Source organism: Anoplopoma fimbria, chromosome 14, assembly GCF_027596085.1.
Source record: "Anoplopoma fimbria isolate UVic2021 breed Golden Eagle Sablefish chromosome 14, Afim_UVic_2022, whole genome shotgun sequence".
NCBI classification, from domain to species: Eukaryota; Metazoa; Chordata; class Actinopteri; order Perciformes; family Anoplopomatidae; genus Anoplopoma; species Anoplopoma fimbria.
This window is the reverse complement of record NC_072462.1, coordinates 7,395,843-7,415,862: the sequence shown is the minus strand read 5'-3', so window position 1 is coordinate 7,415,862 and position 20,020 is coordinate 7,395,843. Positions and strand designations below refer to the sequence as shown.

General features: G+C 41.2%; 1 protein-coding gene across 1 annotated transcript in view; it reads right to left on the bottom strand.

The window, feature by feature from the left end:
• Positions 1-448: 448 nt before the first annotated feature.
• LOC129102766 (leucine-rich repeat transmembrane neuronal protein 4) overlaps positions 449-20,020 on the bottom strand; it is a 244,795-nt gene continuing 225,223 nt past the window's right edge. Inside the window, exon 5 of the mRNA XM_054613035.1 lies at positions 449-772. Within this exon, the coding sequence (XP_054469010.1) occupies positions 449-772 (324 nt within the window). The remainder of the gene's footprint in view (positions 773-20,020) is intronic.

Genomic DNA, 20,020 nt, shown 5'->3' with positions numbered 1-20,020 from the left:
CGTAACTGCTCTCACATGATCGAGACCTTGTGTTTATTGCACTTCCCCTTTCACTCCTGACTCAGTGCACATGGACTGCTGTGAACAGGTGCCCCATGATGGGATATGGCAAAGACCAGATGTGGAAACAATGTAATGCTTATTTTTTTTTTTGTCATAATGCTGTATTACCTCCAATGATTCAGTAGATTTATATGAGGTGCTTTGGAAAAAGAAATTAAAATCATCTGCAAAGATGTCTCACCCTCTACTGTATATTAGTGAGACTGCGTGTTTCAGATGCCAAATCCCTCCAGGCAGAATTAGAAAAAATGTTTTGTCCTCTAGTTCACATACTCATGTTCTGAAAACAAGGCCCCACTGAATAACCAGCTCTTCTGCCCCTTCGTTACAAAGTCATGTCGAATCAGAGGCCCTTGGCCCACATCCAGGAACCGGACTCGGCCCGCTAGCGTCCGAATTTGAGTGTGCCGGTGCGTTCGGCGGTGGGGTAAGGACCGCCGCTGGGACCATCAGTCGGTGGTCTGAGGGGCGGCGGAGGAGATCGAGGTCCCGGCATGGGGGCACCTATGCTGGCAGTGGAGGGCACGGCCGGCAGCGCAACTGTCTGTATGGTGCCCCTATCGCACGGCCCCAAGTCCTCCAGGCCCTCTAGGCCCTGTGGGGGTCCCTCGTAGCCCATGTTGAGCCGCAGGGGTTGATGGGCCTGGCAGTAGTCCACGATAGGCTGCTCATAGCGGTAGAAGGTCAGCGCACCCAACTGGTGGGGGACCTGTTTAAGACAGACAGAGAGCAGAGAAGGAAAATACAGAGGGAGGATGTGGTGGAGAGGATGATGTTGGGGGAGTGGACAGGATTGTACAAGAGTGATTGAGAAAAGGAGACAAAAGGGGACAGAGAGAAAAAATTTAAAAACCATGAGCTATACAAAATCTCAGTCAACTGTGTTCTTCAGATTCATCAAAGCATATTGTTTTAAAATAGATATATTTGTTTTCTTCTGCAAGAAGAAAATGGATATGTATGATTGAAATGATTAGGCACCTGATTTAGTTAAGTTAAAAGAGAGGTTGATAGTAAAACCAAATAATACTTTTGACATGTAGAGATTTTTTGTAATCAGATTGTTATCCCTGCATAGATTTTTTAATTTTTTTTATTAGAATACCGCCACATCCGCACATCAGCGATGAAAAGGTAATTTGCAACACCAAAGTCCTATCATATTCAACAAATATACTGTATAAGAAATAGTCCACAAAAACAAACACTTTCCCAGTTTTTATTAGGACCATTTATTTAGTGGGGTGTAGTTCAAGTTATTTTGTGATCATGGTGAAGTGACCTTTTTCAATAAACTATGACTAATTACTTAATTAGAACAGCCAACCCTGATTGTACTGCAGCTTCAACAGTCACAGCTGTTTTTCTTTTCAAATACATTTTGCACATTTTCAAATGATGTTTCCTTTATTTTTCCAATGCAGTTAATTTGTCACACAACATTTAATTTTGCCTGTGTGACACCAAGCCTACAGCAGAGTTAGTTTGGCAGTTAACTGCTGCTGGCCCTCTGTAATCATCCTCGCATGGTGACCACCTGAGCCTGCAGCTTCCCCAAAAACCCATTTGCCGCAAAGTCCCTCCGAAATGTGGCCATGCGAAGCATCTGCGACAACTGCTTTTTTTTACAGAAGTGAGAAGCATTTCACTCCTACACTTCCTGCTCTCCAGGCTGACCGAATAAGAAGAGGTGCATTTGCATATGTATGAATGACACACTTCGACCTCTTTTGAGTTCAACCGTTTGTAGAAGAGCTGGAGGGGATCAGCCCGCGGCTCTCTCTCCGGTGCTATGTCACTTGTGCCTCTGCCAGGAGCACTCGTCACATCTGGCTATGTGTCTGGTCGCGTGCTCCCTCCCCAAAAATCTTAATATCGTGCCAAACCAAACAGATGAGACTCTTATGACACTCTGTCTGCCCAACTAAATCGCTATTTTTTTCGCTTTAAAAAAAAAAAGGAAAAAAAAGAAGCCAATTAAGAGATTTCTAACAGGCTGCGATAACAGCGGGGTAAGATGGCAGCTGACCTGGATTAAACGCCGCAGCGTGGCAGAGCGACAGATCATCAGGTCTATACACGCAGCCGACAACAAACGCATGACAACAGTGGGAGCTGCAGATATGACACCAACAAGGAAGACATGAATAATACAACCCCTGACACTCGAGGAGGCGTTGGAGGCAGAGCAAGTGTCAAAGCTGCTCCGTCTCCCTTGCACATCTATGAGGTTTTTTCCTTTTTAACCTTAACCACTGATGTTAACTAGATCTGGAGAAAGAAAAAAAACATATATATTCACAAGAGATATTCACTTTAAATCAGGTCACCCTATTTCCAAAAAGGACACATTTTTTCTACTAATCCCTGTTGGTTTCTTGGCATGTAGATAGTTTGTTTCTAAGTGCCAAGATTCTCTGGTTCTGAAAAGTCAAGTAAATGCAGAAGTGCCTTAAACTTGCATTCTCTCAAATGGCCATCAGTGGCATCCCCTTTGGTTGCAAAAATAAGACAGATTGTATAGAAGTCTGTGCGAAAAAGGACTCTACTTCTAACTTGATTTATTACCTCAGTAAACATTGTAAACGTGAGTTCATGGTCTCAATCTCTAGTTTCAAGTCTTCTTCATTACAGCATGATGATCTTTTAGTAAATTATGGTCCATTTAGAGTCAAATAGACCATAAAGCAGGGTACGCTTAAGCATGTGGCAACCTTGTGTTTGACAGGAGGCTACCAGTTAGTTGTAACGTTTTGATCACCTTAAAATATCTCGTCCAGAGTTTGGTTGTTTTGAGCCGTCTCCTGATATTTATGGCTCCCCGAAACCAAGATGGCCACGGCCAAAAAACAAGATGGCGACAGGATAAAATACCAAACTCAAGGCTTCGAAACCGTAGTCCACAAACCAATGGATGACATGAGTCTATGGCTGTCACTGAATTTCATTTGTACTTCTCCAAAGCATTGAAAAATGACATTCAAAAAGCTCTAGCGCAACAGATCCTCACAGAAACAATGGTCTATTTTACAGAAACAATGGTCAGGTTTCATTGAAGATTTATTCCAGATGCTGTGATCTCAAAACCTTGAAACTACGTACATCTAAACTAGCTGCCATGTAGCTACCACAGGTTAGAAAATGTCATTTTTTATTTGGTGAACTGATACTTTAACAGAAATCCCCAAGAAACTACAAATTATCTCACAGAAGAGCAAGGCAAAGTCAAAAAAGTGGGCTGAGGAATAAGAGAATCACCGCTACGTGCGACCCAGAAAACGTGTCACCAATATCCTTGTACATTTATTAAACTTATCATATAATGGCATTCGGAGTGGGGCAATCCTATTTGAGGGAACTTGAAAGAATTCATGCCAGGATTGTTTAAAAGAGGGCCGACTGTGTCAATGAAATGCAGATATATGCTGGCTGGGAAGGGGGGAATAGTGTTTGTGTGTGTGTGTGTGTGTGTGTGTGTGTGTGTGTGTGTGTGTGTGTGTGTGTGTGTGTGTGTGTGTGTGTGTGTGTGTGTGTGTGTGTGTATGTGAGCGAGCACAGATTTCAAAGTCAAATGGAAACAGTCTGAGCTAACGCAGCTCGGCGGTTCAGGAATTACCCAGAACCGCAGGGCTGAGATAAAGCCACTCTGAACACATTAACACCAGTTCTGTTTTAGATTAAACAAAACCAAAAAAAAGTGTTATTTGTTGCCTCCAGCTTTCTCTGCAACACGCTTCAATGATGCAGTGCTGCATTGCATTTCAGCAAAGTTGTAGTGGTGTATTCTACGTTAAAACAGCTGCTGAGAGCATGCTGGTCTGGTCTCGAGATAATGTACGAAACCAGAGTAAAGTTTCCACCTCCCAGTCCTCCAACCCAGCTTTTTCTTTCAGCTCCATCTACGCATCTCCAGAGCCACCGCCTTCCATCTTTTCATACCTCTCCCCCCTTAAATGGACTCCCATTAAGAGCAGCTGACTCATTACATTACAGGCACTCAGTGGATTACTCCCCTCATTCTCCTTTCAGTTTAAACCCTTTACCAACTCTTACGACACCACCACCACCACCACCACCACCACCACCTCAGCTCTGCTCACAGGTCCAATGGATTAATTAACCGATATTAAGTCCTGACCTTTTCATTGGATTCTATCACATCGTCAGGGCATAAACCTGGCCCATCATGCAGAGCGTGGTTTGAGTGTGTGATGCATATTTGTACATGGTCGCCTGAGAAAGTGAGAAGGAGCAGAGCGAGACAGAAAAAAAGAGAGAAAACATTTAGGATACTGCACGAGTTGTATGTACCAGTTTGACATTCCGCCTCCACGTTTCAACATTAGGTTCAGCTCTAGACAGAACATGCAACATCAAACGGCGCACGGATATCAGACAACCTGGCTCGGCTTGTAGGACAAAGTCATCGACGCAAAGCGCTCCTTAATGTCTGTTTCCGTGAACAAAAGGTGCTATTGATATTCACCAGCCATCCGTTTAGTTTCGAGGAACAGCTAGCTCATTAGGAATGCCATCGGCCTCTCTTTGTGCCTCTCAGCATTAGGAAATTATTAATTCCTCACACTGCATAGCCTGTTGACTGTGGAGACTGCCAAATATGTGAACGGATAACATCTGGCCAGACAAATATACAACATAGACACTTCAATTTATTTTCCAAATGTTCTAAAAATAATACGTGATCTGGGTGGGAATGGATGATGTGGGGGGGCTTTTATAACGGGACAAAAACTTGGGAGAAGTTCCTGCTGGTTTTTTTTTCGCAAAGTGAAAAAACATCAGAGATCTTTCAGTGTGTGGTCCGTCCATTACTATTCACTGAGGTAGTAATCTAGGCTCTTCTGACCCTTTATCTACCAATGACCAATGACATCCTCTTCTTGCAAGAATAATTTTAAGTGCCTACCATATGGGAAAAAAAAGGTGGATCTAAATTTTTATACTCCATCAATCAAACAGTTGATTTCTGGTCTCTGCCTCCAAAAGTTAAACTGAAAAACATGGTGGAAATAATTATTTTTTAGAAGCGGGATTTCATGCATAGCTGCAAAGCTCATAAGATTCTGTTCTGTTTTCAGCATCCTTACACCAGATAACTGCGACTCAGTAGTGAATTGAACATTTCAATGACCAGCACTCTTGTTTGGACACTTTATATTCATCTATTTTTGCACTGGTGAGCCCATGTGAGTGCACGCTGAGACCCCTTCGGCAGGAACCTTTCTGGCAGTCATAAGGTCTAGACGCTCCACCCTCGGTTCGAACATAAAGACACAATGACGCAGGCTGGCTCCCTCACTAAATCTGTGGCTTTCAGGCTTGTTTAGCACTGAGCACATCATTTGCATATTCAGCTCTGAATGGGCGCCTATCTACGTTGCCACTGCTTGGAAATAAAAGTAGGTGTGACATAGCATTTACTGGTGCTTGACAAATTGGTTCATCTTTCACTGGGTTGCCATGTCTTTAGGGAATGATTGCTTTATATGGTGTCTTTACTTTGCAATATCCAACATTACTTTAACTCCCCTATCTGTGTTGATCACGGGAAGAGCTGTGCAAGGTGTAGCATAGCGTGTTCACTGAAAACAGGTACTATGTCACTATGCAAAAGGTAGAAGGAAAGCATACATACATTTCAAAGGGAAAACAATGACCCCTGCATATTTATATATCAGTTTTAAGGGCCAGTGTGTAGGATTCGGCCGCAGAATGCAACCAATTGGAGCTTCTCACGTGTGCCAAGGAAGAACTAAAGTGGCCGAAGTTAAAACTCAGAACTCTAAATGGCCAATGTTTGGTTTGTCCCTTCTTGGTTACTGTAGAAACATGGCAATGCAACATAGTGGATTTCGTGAAGCAGACCAGCACCGTGCGTAGATATAAGAGGCTCATTCTGAGGTAACAGATTATTATTTTCAAGTGATTAAACACTAAAGAAATTACAATTCTGCTAGTAGATCCCCATAAATGCTACACACTGGCCCTTTAAGACAGTAGAAGGCTGCAGCAGTTACATTCCTTTTCAGAAAAAGACATCGATGAACCTTGCAGTCAAGAAGAGTTTAGTCACACAAATTCTTTCCCATTATTTTCCATGTACACTACAGCTGTCATCACGAGTATGCATTGAAAGGTCACCAGCAATCAAGGTGAAAGTTGAAATGGATTGACCTTTGGACACAATTCGAGCAGGGGAGCAAATTCTGAACTTAGCCCTACCCCGAGGTTTTACATCTCCACATGACAACAATGGCTCTCGAACAAAGCAAAATTCTGATCATGTATATCGTGTGTGATACTTAGTTAGTGCATGTGCATCCTATATGCTGTGTTGTTTAATGCAGCTTTGACCTTTAAGAAAGACAGAACAGGAAAAAAAATCAACTCCCAATGCTGCACCACTGGATGAGATTTTTGTTTCTTTGGATCTCTGCCACATGTACCTGGTTGTGCTCCGGCTGACAATGACTGGCATCCTACCTCTTTATCTCCAAATGCCTGAACACACTAGAGTAACCTCAGAGCCATTTTGTCCCTAAAGCATTGAAGCAACCTGCCAAAGGAGAATAACCCACCCAGGTCAGTGTCTTCTTTTAAATCTTTTTCTTAAACTGGTTATCTGACAGACTTTTTCTGCTTTTGATTTTTGTATGTTTAAATATCAGCTTTGTGATTTTGTTGCTGGTAGAATTTTATGGTATTGTTCAACTAAAATTGTTATTTTGCAGAATATTTTTTTGTTTAGTGACACCTATGTGTCCCATTGTGCACAAACACTGATTAACCAGAGATTAGAAAATTCTTCCATCTCTGGATATTTCTACATTACTTCCCAAGAGCAGCTCTAATTTGCAAGGGGAATCTCTTAAAAGGAGACTCAAATCCCATAAATTCTTTCTTTCACAGCGTTCCAGCGGCCCCTCTAAAAGTTGTGTTTCATTTTTGCATTCACGCTTTTATGAGCAGCTAAGGAGACACTTACTGTGCCACAGGCAGACCATGCTAATGCCTCCCCGGGCTTTAGGAGCATCACAGTTCAGAAGTCTGCCGCTCTCCCAGCCAAACACTTTGATCCTCTCAAGTCACCGTATTGTGGCACACAGCAGCATGACACAGTGAAGATGAGGTGAAACAGACTCCCACTAAAATATAAAGGAAAATGTTACTTTTCTTTCATTCTCATTAATGTTCAGTCTTTTATGTCTGTACGCCTGTGAATCAAGTATGGAATTCCCAGTTATCAAAGCATTTTGATTTTTTTTTGTAATGCCTCTGTGGAAATCACACTGTATGCCTATTTTTTTCTTACATTGTTAAATATCATTTTCTTTAAAGACTGTTATTCTTCTATAACATTGTTTTCAGCATGTATATTCTAATTTATATTGTGTCATTAAATATGAACACATTTGAAGGCATGCCCGTAATCTTTGGGGAATTATTGAAAAGAAGCAAGTTACTGGAAAGAACTGTCTCATTACTCTTTTCTTCATCTAATTCTCATCCCTCTTGTCCTCTTTGTAGAAGTCAAGAGATACATTACCATGAATTGCTTTTGTCCACTTATATTTAAAGTAGGCTGTGATGCATATTTGATGTAAAGGTCCAGTGTTTATGTTGTTGAAACTGTTTCAGTATCACCATGTTCCACAGAGCTGTGATGTTGTACAAAGTACTTGCTGCCACTGGGGATACAGCTCAGCTCCCACAGAGCTCTGGGTTTTGTTTTTTCCAAGCTTTTTCCACCCACTACAAAGTGATTTCCTTTTCCACTACTATCTCGTCTTCGCTTCTACTTGCATATGGCTTGATGAAATAACCAATTGGTAATTAATTTCCTTTGTAATAAATGTAAATTGAAAATGTGATCAGAAAGAAATGGTACAGCCTTTTAATACCAAACATTATTATATTCTGAAACATTTATATTAGTAGTATAGGTAATGATAGCGGTGGTGGTGGTGGTAGGAGTAGCATTACCGATAGTAGTGTATAAGTGGGAGTATTTGTTGTAGAGATGCTGGTGGTGGTATAGTATATGTGGTAGTAGATGTAGTAGTATTAGTGGTAATTGCTTAATGAACTTGCATTTATATAGCTCATTTTTGGTATTTTGAGCCAGGTTCACTAAATATTACATTACACCTTTGATATCACATATTTACATATTAATGTTAGAGGCTGCCATGTCAGGTGCAACTTTCGCTTTAGAATCAGAACTAATTCACACAAACTCACACACCGGAAGACCAGCTCCACCTGAGCCACAGCTTCCCAGATGTTGTGGTAGTAGCAGTACTGGTAGCGGTGGTAGAAGTAATAGTGGTGGAAGTGATAATGGTTGTAGTAATAGCGATCTACGGGACGTTGTCCCGGGCCCTGGACTGGCCCTGGAATGGGGGGGCCCATAACTGGACCCCCATGAAGTTGGGATTAATTATTGTATGTATACTTCAAAATGTGTTGATTTAGAGAAGAAAAGTGCTTTATTTGCATTCAATTAATGACTCCTAGATTGTTTGGACATCATTCCATTAGTGGTCAGTGCGAGTTGATTCAACATGCACAAGTCAGGAGCCCTGAAAAAAAGAAAGGCGAAAAAGAGAGGAAGAAGCCGAAAGCCTGAGGGGATCTCTTTATAAATATTTCAGAAAAGACTCAGGTGATGCTGCAGGTACCAGTAAAGGCAGCTGTGCAGCACAGCCAGGTAAGACACGGCCAAGTCAAGTAACACAGGCACAGGCGGCGTGTCAAACATATTAGCGCAGCACCACATGAGCAAGTCACACGGAGATCAATATCAGACAGACAGGGGGCATTGAATAATTTGATAACCACAACGGCTTTATTACACTGTGTTTCATACGCCTATATCTAATTGAATCTTAGAATATGGCAAATAGGCCCATGTATGTCCAAATCAAATGTTTCAGGCAGGCACGCGCTACTCCAATCAGGCTGAATTGATTTGAGAATCATTCCCAGTCAGCTGAATTACAGCCAGTGTAACGCGGCTCATGGTTTAAAATAAGCCAGTGGCATGGCAACATGTGAAATTGCCATTTAGATAGAGTTGGATGTAACGAATGGGTTATAAACGTGACGTTTTGGGGTAGTGTAACTTAGTTTCTGATTGGTTAACTTGAAACTCGCCAGATGAAGCCTTGTTCCCCAAACATTCTCTGGAAGTTCCGGACATAAACGCGGGTCTGGCGATAAATTACCCTTGACATGATTCCCCTTGGTCAAGTGTGGTCGATGAAATGTAGTTAATGAGCTCTAAGTGTAGCGTGAGTTTTATTGTGGTATGATTCTGAAAGTCAGTCCATATCCATAGTAAAGTTGTAAATAATCCTTTTGGTTTATCCGTAATAAATGGGCTTGTCATCCCGACGTATGTGTTTGGGAGCTGCACAAGGGAATTCTGTGGTTGTGTTTGCGTTTGACAATTTTGGGAACAAAAAAAACAACCTTAGATTTTTAAACTTTTGTAGTCTTTGGGATAGAGTTAGCCAAGATCAGTCTATTCTTTTCTGTGTTAAATCGTCAAATTAAGGGGTTTTCAATTTGTTCTTTTTTAAATGGTTCATTTTGACCCTGTTAATTTAGTGCCCTTTTAGAAATATGTTCACCTTTATAGGAGAGGCTAGAGAGGTGGTAGTAGTGGAAGAACAGGTACCAAACAGGTGGTGAAGAAGTAGCTACCAAAAGTGGTGGTGGTGGAAGTAGTACTGTAAGGAGTGGTAGAAAGAGTAGTGGAGGATGTGTTGGGACTAGTACTAGTAGTAGTAGTAGTAGTAGAACTGGTAGTGGTGGTTGCAGCAAAAGTAGCTGTGGGTGTATTTGTAGCAGTAGTAGTATTGTTAGTTGTGGTAAAAGTATTAGTGGTGGATTTGATGGTAGTAGTACTGGTAGCGGTGGTTGTCGCAATAGTTGTAGTGGTGGTAGTATTAGTAGTGGTGGAGATTGATGTAGTGGTGGCAGTAGTAGTACTGGTAGTGGTGATAGAAGCAATAGTGGTTGATGTGGTAATGGTATAAGTAAAAGTGGTCGTACCAGTGGTGGTGGTGATAGTAGTGGTAGTAGTAGTAGTAGTAGTAGTAGTAGTAGTAGTAGTAGTAGTAGAAGTGGTGGAGGTGGATGTGGTGGTGATAGTTGTAGTACTAGTAGTGGTGGTAGAAATAGTAGTGCATGATGCGTTGGTAGTATAAGTGGCAGTTCCGGTAGTAGTAGTAGTACTGCTAGTGGGGGTAGAAGTAGTAGCGGTGGATGTAAAAGAAAAGAACAGTCTTCCAGTTAACATTCAGTCTTCAGACACTGTTTCCGCTTTTAAATCCTGTCTTAAGACACATTTTTACCGACTTGCCTTTTTGCCTGACAATTGATTACATTTATTTATTTGTTCAATTGTTGATATTTCTCTGTTGTGTAACCAGTTGATTTTAAGTTTATTAAGCAGTTTCACCTGTCCTACCTTATGGTCTGAAATGATTAATCTGTAAATGTATTTTTAATGGTATTTTAATTGTGTGCTTATATTTTTATGTTTTAATTTTTTGAGATTTGGTAATTGTATTGACCTGCAGCCTATGGAAAGCTTTGTACTCCGAGTTTGAAATGTGCTATACAAATATTTTTAATTATTATTTTATTATTATTATTATTATTATTATTATTATTATTATTATTATTATTATTATGTGGTGGTGGTTAATTCCAACATGTAGTCATGTTAGGTACAAAACTCTGAAAAAAGAGATTTTAGAATACAGCATTGTTCAGTAGCCTTGTCAGCAGACTACTGTTCAGTGAAACAGGTGACACAGTGATCAATCATCCTAAACAACTACAGCTTACCAAATGTCATATGTTAATAGCGTATATGCAAGGTGTGTAAATATGTATGTACAGATGTCTCTTGCTCATCAAACGGTTCATTATGCTTTGTGAAATCATAAACCTACCAGTTAACTCCAATAATTAAAACAACTAAATCACATGTAGCGAGACTGGATGGACCTTGGTTGATCTAACACTGCAGAATTCTGATCTGACCCAGAGACATTGTTGCCAAATTATTGATTGTATTTTTATTATTCTCCTCTATTCAGAGGTGGTGCCCCATAAGTTTTAACGTAAGCAATATTTCAATTTTTAACGTAGTTTGATAAAACACGCTACACACACCTCCTCTGCAAACTGTGCGCCCTGTGTGTGCATGCATGAGACCGCGTGCATGTGGTTGTTTCGCACATGCGTGTGCAACGTCTATGCAAGTGTTGCCTTCTAAATGTATGCTGCTGTAGCATGCGGGGGAAGTCGGCACAGATGTTGCTAGGCGGGCATCATTGACACGGAGCCCACCAGTCAGGTTTTTCAGCAGAGCAGTGTGCGTGGACGTGTGTGAGGGGGTGTGAAGCTAAACACCATCGGTTTGTTTTCAGACAGCGCATCCCAAGAGGAAGACTTCCCAGCTGCGTGTGCAAGCGGGCGTGTGGATGTCCCCTCTTGTGTGTCGCATTTCCAAAAGTGCTGCCGCCGCGGTCGAAGTAGCTGCAATTGATTCACTCTTCCTCCTCCTTCAACGTCCTGACACAACAACAGCAGCGGATTGAGGAATCACTGTGTGCTGTACCGAGACTCGGTGCTCATTAATTAACGCCCACTTTTAAACGATTGAATCAAGCGCCCCAGCGATCCGATCAACACTTTCCTGAAATCATACCCTGCCCACATATTCCATTTCAGCCAGAAATAGATCACATTACTCTAACTGCTGCTTTATTGTGTCTCTAAGACAAACTTCTTCATGAGGCCTCCCAGGACTGCGCTAGCCGCAGAGCCATAAAGGGTTCAGTTAACTTCAGAGGCAGAATGTACAACCTTGACATTCCCCTCGTAGAGCTGTGTGTGAAAACGAGCCCACATGTCCACATTTTAAACTAATTGATTCTCTAAACAAGCCGTTAGCCTCCCACTAATTCCTTAATGACTGGAGGTCCCTTTATGTGCCGTGACTCTTGATTACAGGTCCCTGGCACACACACACACACACACACACACACACACACACACACACACACACACACACACACACACACACACACACACACACACAAACACATTTACACACACAGAGAGCTGGACACACTAGTAAATACATGCAGAACTCCACTCAGGGAGCCGTGGTTTTAAATGAGGGAAAGTGAGAGAGAACATTGGGGAAAGACAGAGAAGGAGAGAGCAAGGATGGAGAGGACCCCCCCCCCCCCCATGCACCATCAGGACCTCCTCCCATTTGACGGTACGTACAGTAGAGGAGCTTCTGCCGACCGCAGCAAATGGGCCGTGAAATGTTACTCAATGCTCGACACGTTGCTCAGCCCGGTTTACTTTAACACACACACAATCGGCACAACACACAATTACCGCAACTAATGAACGCGGGGGCCGAGAATCTGTGGGACAATGGGAGAGCTTGCAGCATAGGGTATATGCTTACTGTTATTTTTTTGTTTGTTTCCTCAGATTCTCATGTTGGCTCACTTCTGTCAGCACAGATTAGGGCTGCATCTAATGATTATTAGCACTGTTTATTATTTTCCCTCGCTTATAAGTTTACTTTATGTAAATGGCAGAAAAAAAACTTGAAACCCCTTTAGAAAATGAACTCAAACAGATTCCATTTATGATAAAATAAATCAGTAAAAAAAAACTGTAATTGATCAAATGTCAAACCAGGAACCAGGAAATGCCCTGCATGTTTCAGCACAAATACTGACAAATTGATTATCATAACTGTAGAATCTCTCAGCAATCAGTTTAACGAGCAGCAGCAAGTGATTGTCTGTCTTTTGTTGCCCTGGGTCTACCTCCCAGGCTACATACAGGCTGCCCTGGGTGTTTATTACCTGTAGGCACTACTTAGGGAAAAAAAGCAATTCACCTTCTCTACATGCAAAAATAAATCAACACTTTAGTTTTAAGGAATAGCACATATTGAGCATGCTAATCAGGAGAGATGAAACATTAAAGGACTCAACAATGATTTAATTTTTTATTTATTAGTTGCATCACTTCCATTAAATCTGGGTGGTGTAGAATAAATTAACCCCGTAGCATGCACCATGTGCAGCTAAAACCATCTATATCCTTTTTTTTTATGTTATCGATATACATGCAAATGATAAAAGTCAGGGCACGCTGAACAAACAAAATTTCAATTGCCTCCAGCTCCACTTATACAATAAATCTCCTTCACCCATTCCCTGGTGCCCAAACGCATATTAAGAAGGCAGAATGACGGTTGTGTCAAAGGAGAACAATTTGTAGTTCCATTTCTGCCATCCCACATTGAATTCAAAGTCCCCAAATCTCTCGGCTGGTTGGTTCTCTCGCATTATGTGCTGCTTCCAGTCGCGGCGGCACTGGCAGTGTGCTCTGAGTAATGAGCATGACCCAACACAAACGCTGTGTGGCCAACTTGGCTCGACAGTGGGAGCGTCAGTCGCACTTTAATCAGAGATATTGGGCACGAGTGTGCCCGGGAAGGCAACGCCGGGGCTTTTAAAGACCTGACTAATAAGACATGTCAAAGGTAGCTGGGAAGCAGCCAGAGCTGATACGCAGACCTTTTCCCTATCTGCTTTCCATCCTGACTTACCGCGCACCGCCCTCGACAGCATCCGGACACAGATGGCCCTTTTTTTTTTAACAAAGCTAGATATTCCCCCGTGGAAACAAACAACGCAAAGAGCATCTCAACGCAGCATGTGGCGTTCACGCTTAATCATTTTCTATCTCTCTCTTTCTTGGCTCTCTGCTGATTTTTAACCTCTTGCCTGACCGTTTTAAAAGTTGAGATGAGAATCAGGATAATTTGTAGTTCACCACAGCTTTGTCTCCTTGAATCAACACATTCCATTTCGGAATTATATGTGTGAAATGCCTGTTTGTTTTAATCATTGCTTGGTGAAACGCTCCTCGTCACCCATTCGTCTGCCTCTGGCACACAGCAGTGAGGCAGTGATTGAGCGGTGGGTAGCTCATTTGATTGGAGGGGAAGATGGAACGCAAAAGGAGGGGAGATTGAGAGGTATGGGGGGATGCATTGCATGGATGCATTCGACTGTTCTTCTCGGGTGCGTCTAGTAATGACACAGATAGGTCTACATTGGAGTTAGCTGAAACATACATCTCATACGGATGCAAAAAAGTTTTTTGTGCCTCAGCATCAAGAGGCCGAGGGGCACCGACCAAGCGTGGGTATATGATGCCCTGTTAGTGAGACTGGGCTGCAAGTCCTGGCTGGTTCATTTAGAGGTTTTTGTCAGTGACCTTTTCAAATATAATGCCATAACACATACAAAAAGGTTCCTCCTGCTATTTACAAAACATTAACATTATATATCTGCTTAACAAAAATTATATTTAGATGAATAGCTTGAATTTAGAATCATTAGAGCTGGCACTCAACAAAAAAACAAACACACTTTCAACTAGTAAAAGGTTACATTTTGTGTGTTTGCTTTTACTTTACTACGTGCACACACATGCATGGAGCAGCCACTAATTTAAATTAAAGCGATAACAACAACTTATTTGGCAGTAATTATGATAGATTGTGGAGTGTTGAATTAATGAGGAGGCGTATGTTTTCATCTGAAAAAGGTAATTAGCCATAGGGCTTAAGTAATCGCGGGAAAATTCAGGTCGCTGCAGGCGGTCCCTGAGGGGGCCAATTTTGCATATACGCCCATGGCAGATCAAATCCCCCCGAGACAGAACCTGTTCGCTGAGAAGCATTGACCAGACTGTTCCTTAGGGGCCACAACATCTCTAGTCTGAATTTCAATTAGAGGTTGTGCAAATGGAACTAAACCCCACAGCGGCTAAGCAATGCAGTCATGTGGAATTCAGAGAATCTATGGCAAATAACTTCTTTGATCATCTAAACAATTCCTTGACAAGAAGTGCAGTCCGTTTCATCGCTCTTCATTTACTTTGATACAAGAGATTTCATTTCACGGCTAAGACTATAAATCCATATTCATTGGTTTAAAATGAACTGCATATCACCTAAATAATGCTATTAGAATCGAATTGCATGCTCTTTATTGTATAACGGTATCCTGTTGGAAATACACAGCAGTGAAGACATCGTCAGTCACTCGTTTGCCCAAATAAATGATCTTGTGCCTGACTGACGAGTTGGCAGGAGTCACATCAATGCAACATTAAGAAATCACATAGTCTCAGCTCTGCTGCAGGTCGGCATATGTTGACAAATGTCTTTTTTGGATTCATGCTCAAGAAGGAAAGCATTTGCACAGCCAATAAGTCTGACTATTTAAGTTTTCAATATACCCACTTTCACAGCAAATGAGTCTATTTAATGTATTTGTATATAACATTAGCTGCAAGCCGCTGGCTCAGCCGTCTCCATGTTGAGAGCTGTCTGGAGGCAATCGTTATGCTCTGAATTCTGTATACAACATCTTTAAGACCAAGAGTCAAGAACTATTGCATAAAGCTTTGTGCAACGGATGCATTTAGATCTCTATCTTAAGTCTGACTTTGTCAAACTGTCCCCTGGACTTGACTTATGTGTGTTGTACAAAGCTGAATTATAGACTATTGTAAGTTAAGGAAAACCAAGCTCTTGGTTATGAAATTAGACTCATGAAAGTAAAAAAAAAGAAAAAAGTTTCCGCTGTTAGTTTACCATGTTCCTCATCTTGTAACGCACAGAGAGCAAAACATGTCGCTGCAAGCGGCGGAGACGAGCAAACAATGAGTGACAGGACTGACGGTGCCACAGTAAACCTTGCAATGCAAGATGCCTGTTTAGCAAATGGTAATTAAAACCGCCTGAATCCTCAAATCCCTGATAAATATTTCATCAGGTGGCTCTTGGTGATTGCTTTTGTAATGGAGCAACAGTATTCAAATTGCCTTTAGTAATATAACACACACCCCCCCCCCACACACACACACACACACACACACACACCTAGTCCCTGTCGCCCAGATGCCACTTGGAACACAAACCTGCATATGCATACAAGTACTGTACAGATACATGCATATAAACACGCTCGCTGTGAGTAATGGCACTTGTCATGCTCGTACACAATCACACATACATATTCACAGGGAGCTTCGGGCTGCTATTACACAAGCAAACAATCACACTTGTGCTATTTTTATCATAATTTCAGCAGTAGAACTTGAAATCATATGTAAACGCTCCAATAGGAAATAAACACTGCGTAGAATTGTAACAAGTTCTGCACAGTGAAAAAGCACAACAATATGTTTCTAAACAGCCCAATTTATTTTTCATGCAATTAAATGCAAAAAAAAGTGTTAAAAGGGAATGACTAACATTGCAGGTTCACATCCAGTTTGTGAAAACATAAACATCATTCATTCCTTGCTTATCACCCAATGCATGCTGGGACAAGTCTGTACTACTCCATGACCAGATAATAAATGAGTGTGTATGACAGATGAATGGATGGATGGATGGATGCATGTCACACCAATGTACAATATGAACGTGTCAATGGGAATAAAAAATATCGCTTCTCTGTTGTCAGTGACTGAAAGATCTATCCAAAGTCATTTTGAGTGATGTTCCTCTCGGACCCACAGAACTTTTTTTTTTTAATATTGCAGTTATACACACTCAGTTCCAAACCAGAAAATGACTCCTGTACCACCTGAGGAGTTTCGGGCAGAGGCACCGCAGGATTTCAAAGCACTTCTGTTAACATACGAGGTTACACAACTAGAATTGGGCTGTCCGGGCGGGGGGGTCCTGAAACCTGACAGAATTTTTTAACAGCAAAATACCCCAGTCTGCTGCACTTTGAACAGCAGTTGGTCCAAGCCCACAGCGAAGTGTTTCCATGCACCGCCGGCCGCCCTGTCACTGTCTATCGCCTACGAGCTGTTCTCTTATCTCATTTTATTGCTCTTTCACTCGTCTGTACATCATCTTCTCCTTTCTGACGCTCAGTTCAGGTTGCACAAATGATTCAGAAACACAGTAAAATATATATGCAGTATATATATGCAGAGCTTAAACTGCTAAGTATGTGGTCATCAGGTCGCCCAAATATGTCTGATTAAAACCAATCAAAATGAGTAATTTTTCAAGGCTTTGATTTGATTGTTAGAAATAATTTTAGATAACTTTGAAATTAAGCTATTTTTGGAATCAGATGGTTTCTCCTGTCATGTCCTTAACTTTTATTTTTTATGGCTGAAAAAATAAATGAATGGATTTATTAAATATAATGCTCAGGAACAACGAGCTGCTGATCCTTTGCTGTTTCAGAGTTCTGTTAATTCCAAATCAAACAAGCACTACCATACTGACAAGCAGCTGCAGAACATGAGTTACAGATGCTGGACACCTCAAGGGCCAGTTAGTAGCATTATATATATATATAATGCTCAATAGTCACACAAAGTCACTTTTATGAATTTAAAATGAAAAGCGATATTAGGTCAAACTGACTAAAGGAATAACAGCAACTGTAATGATGGCAGATAATTTGGCTGCAGAATGGGAGAACACGTGTTCTAACAGGAAGCTTTATGTTATGTTATGTAAACAAACCATGTCACCTATCGGCTATGAGCTCCAGATTAGAGACTTAACCATCCAAAAGATGGACGCGTAGTACTTCCAACGTTTGTACTTTTTAAACAAACACACATTTTATACTTTGGTATTTACTGGAAATGATATACAATTTTAGCCAACAGCAAGTAGGAAACAGCCAGCCAGCTGCAGCCTTATTATGTTTTTTTTTTATTATTATTGAAATGAGGATTTATCACATAGAACCCCAACTTCACAAAGCAGTCGCTCCTCGTCAATCGTGGGTCCAAAAAAGCGAATGACAGGAATGGAAAGAACAAGTGTGCAAGTTAGGTCGCGATGTCATGGACATAATGTGTAAAAATCAGTCTTGGCCAATTTTGACTGCCCTTCCAGATGCCACCAAAACCAACACACTGTCCCCCCAAGTACTTTAGTTAGGTTGTAACAAAGTTGGTCTTAATACTTAGTTTTCATTACATTTTGAACAATTATTTTGGGGGTGGTTGTGGCGTAGTGGAGAGCATTCGCATTTTTTTCACAGAATCCAAGTTAAGGTGTTATGTAATGCTCAAAAGCCCTAAACAGACACGATGAAGGGAACACATTTCCTCACACTTTTAAGTTTCAAGTCGACAACACTGCGGATGTTTTCATCTGGAGCTAAATCATTGTCATGATTTAATTTTCCCTGCTCAAATAAACGTTGAGAGGAGCCCGGCAGGCCTGTCCTCCAGTGACTAGCTGACTAATGAGCTGGCAGACTGCAGACCGCAGTAGACATATTGAAGAAGAATTTTATTTAAGAAACATCAGATACGGTAGTGACTCAAGTAAACACACTTTGGTAGGTGTCGTGTCTTTCGAAAAGATATTTCTTCTGCTCGGAGACAATAAATAGTCGAGCTGTGTCATTTTTACCACCTTCCTCCCAGCCAAGTCAAGTGTCAGCCCAAACGAGCACTGCAGAGTCCTTCTGGCTGATAGTGGCGGTCAGCTTGCCAGTGGCACAACTGACTGCTTTTTGCTGTCCTCGCAAGTTTGACAATCAATCGCTCACTAGGCCCAGCTGGACGCATATTTGGTCTTGTACACTCCTAGAACAGCTTGATATAATGTGCCTCGTCTTTTTCTGGTACCTTTTTTAAGGTTTTACATTTCCCTCCTCTGGACCAGACCTGTAACATTCCCCCTTTTAGTTCTAATCCAATTTCACTGATTGGCAGAACCCAACGACTGAAACACTCAATTTGTATCCTGGTATATACTTGGGCGGAATTTAAAGCTGACAGATGTAGAATAACTGGCCCTTCTCTGCCCTGACTGCTAAATCAAAGTGTGAATCTGTGGGAACGGCACTCACAATGGGCCGTGGATGGTGAGAGGTGACCAAGGACTAAGGACCTCGGGGATCCATCTTGTCCTCGGTAAAGTCAACCATCTTTTTTTTTTTCATTGGCATCACAGACATACCTTATGGAGAAATACAGATATTCATTTATAAAGCCAAACTGTCTCCGGGCATCTTCATACCGATCTGGAATACTAATACCTAGCTGCATACACTATTGAGACCTCGTCAGACTTTTAATAGAGCGTATTTTGGATGTCCTTGTCAGAACAGTTTGTGCTATCATGGTGATGAAAAAAATATATTCTTTTACTTGTTGTGTAATTGCGGCAGTATGAGGTGATCTGAGGATAATTTTGTTTTAGTTTTCGAGCTCATTCAGCACGTTAACTCTTTGTTTGGGTAATTGCACACCAGCTTGTGTCAGTAAGGGTATTTCTGGAAGTCTGACTAAAATGCTAGATAATTATAATAATTATTGCTCTAATATTTTTTTCCCTAAGTCTTCACTCGCTTTAGGGAGGCATAGTAACTACATATGAAAAAAATATACATCTGGCAGCAGCTGCTAAGCTTAAGCAAAAGGATGGTCAATCATAATAACATTTTTATTATAATAAGTTGAGTTGAATGAGTGAGTTGTCATAATGAATTCAGTCACTGTGTTTTAAAGTTGGTACATTTATATATTTTATACAATTGATTCATATGATTTGGGTACAATATTCCAGAAACAGATTTTATCCCTCCTATTGCAATTATTTAGCAATTCTTTGTTCTATTCATTTTTCATGTTTCTGGCACTATAGTCCAATCTTGTGACAGTACTGTATATACAGCAACATAAACCTAATTACTTTTAATACTGTAGAAAAATGTGACTACCAGGCCAGAACTGTAGTAATAAGGAGTGCCTTTTTTGGATGAAATTCAACTTGATTTACTGGTGATTTGCTTCATTGGACATC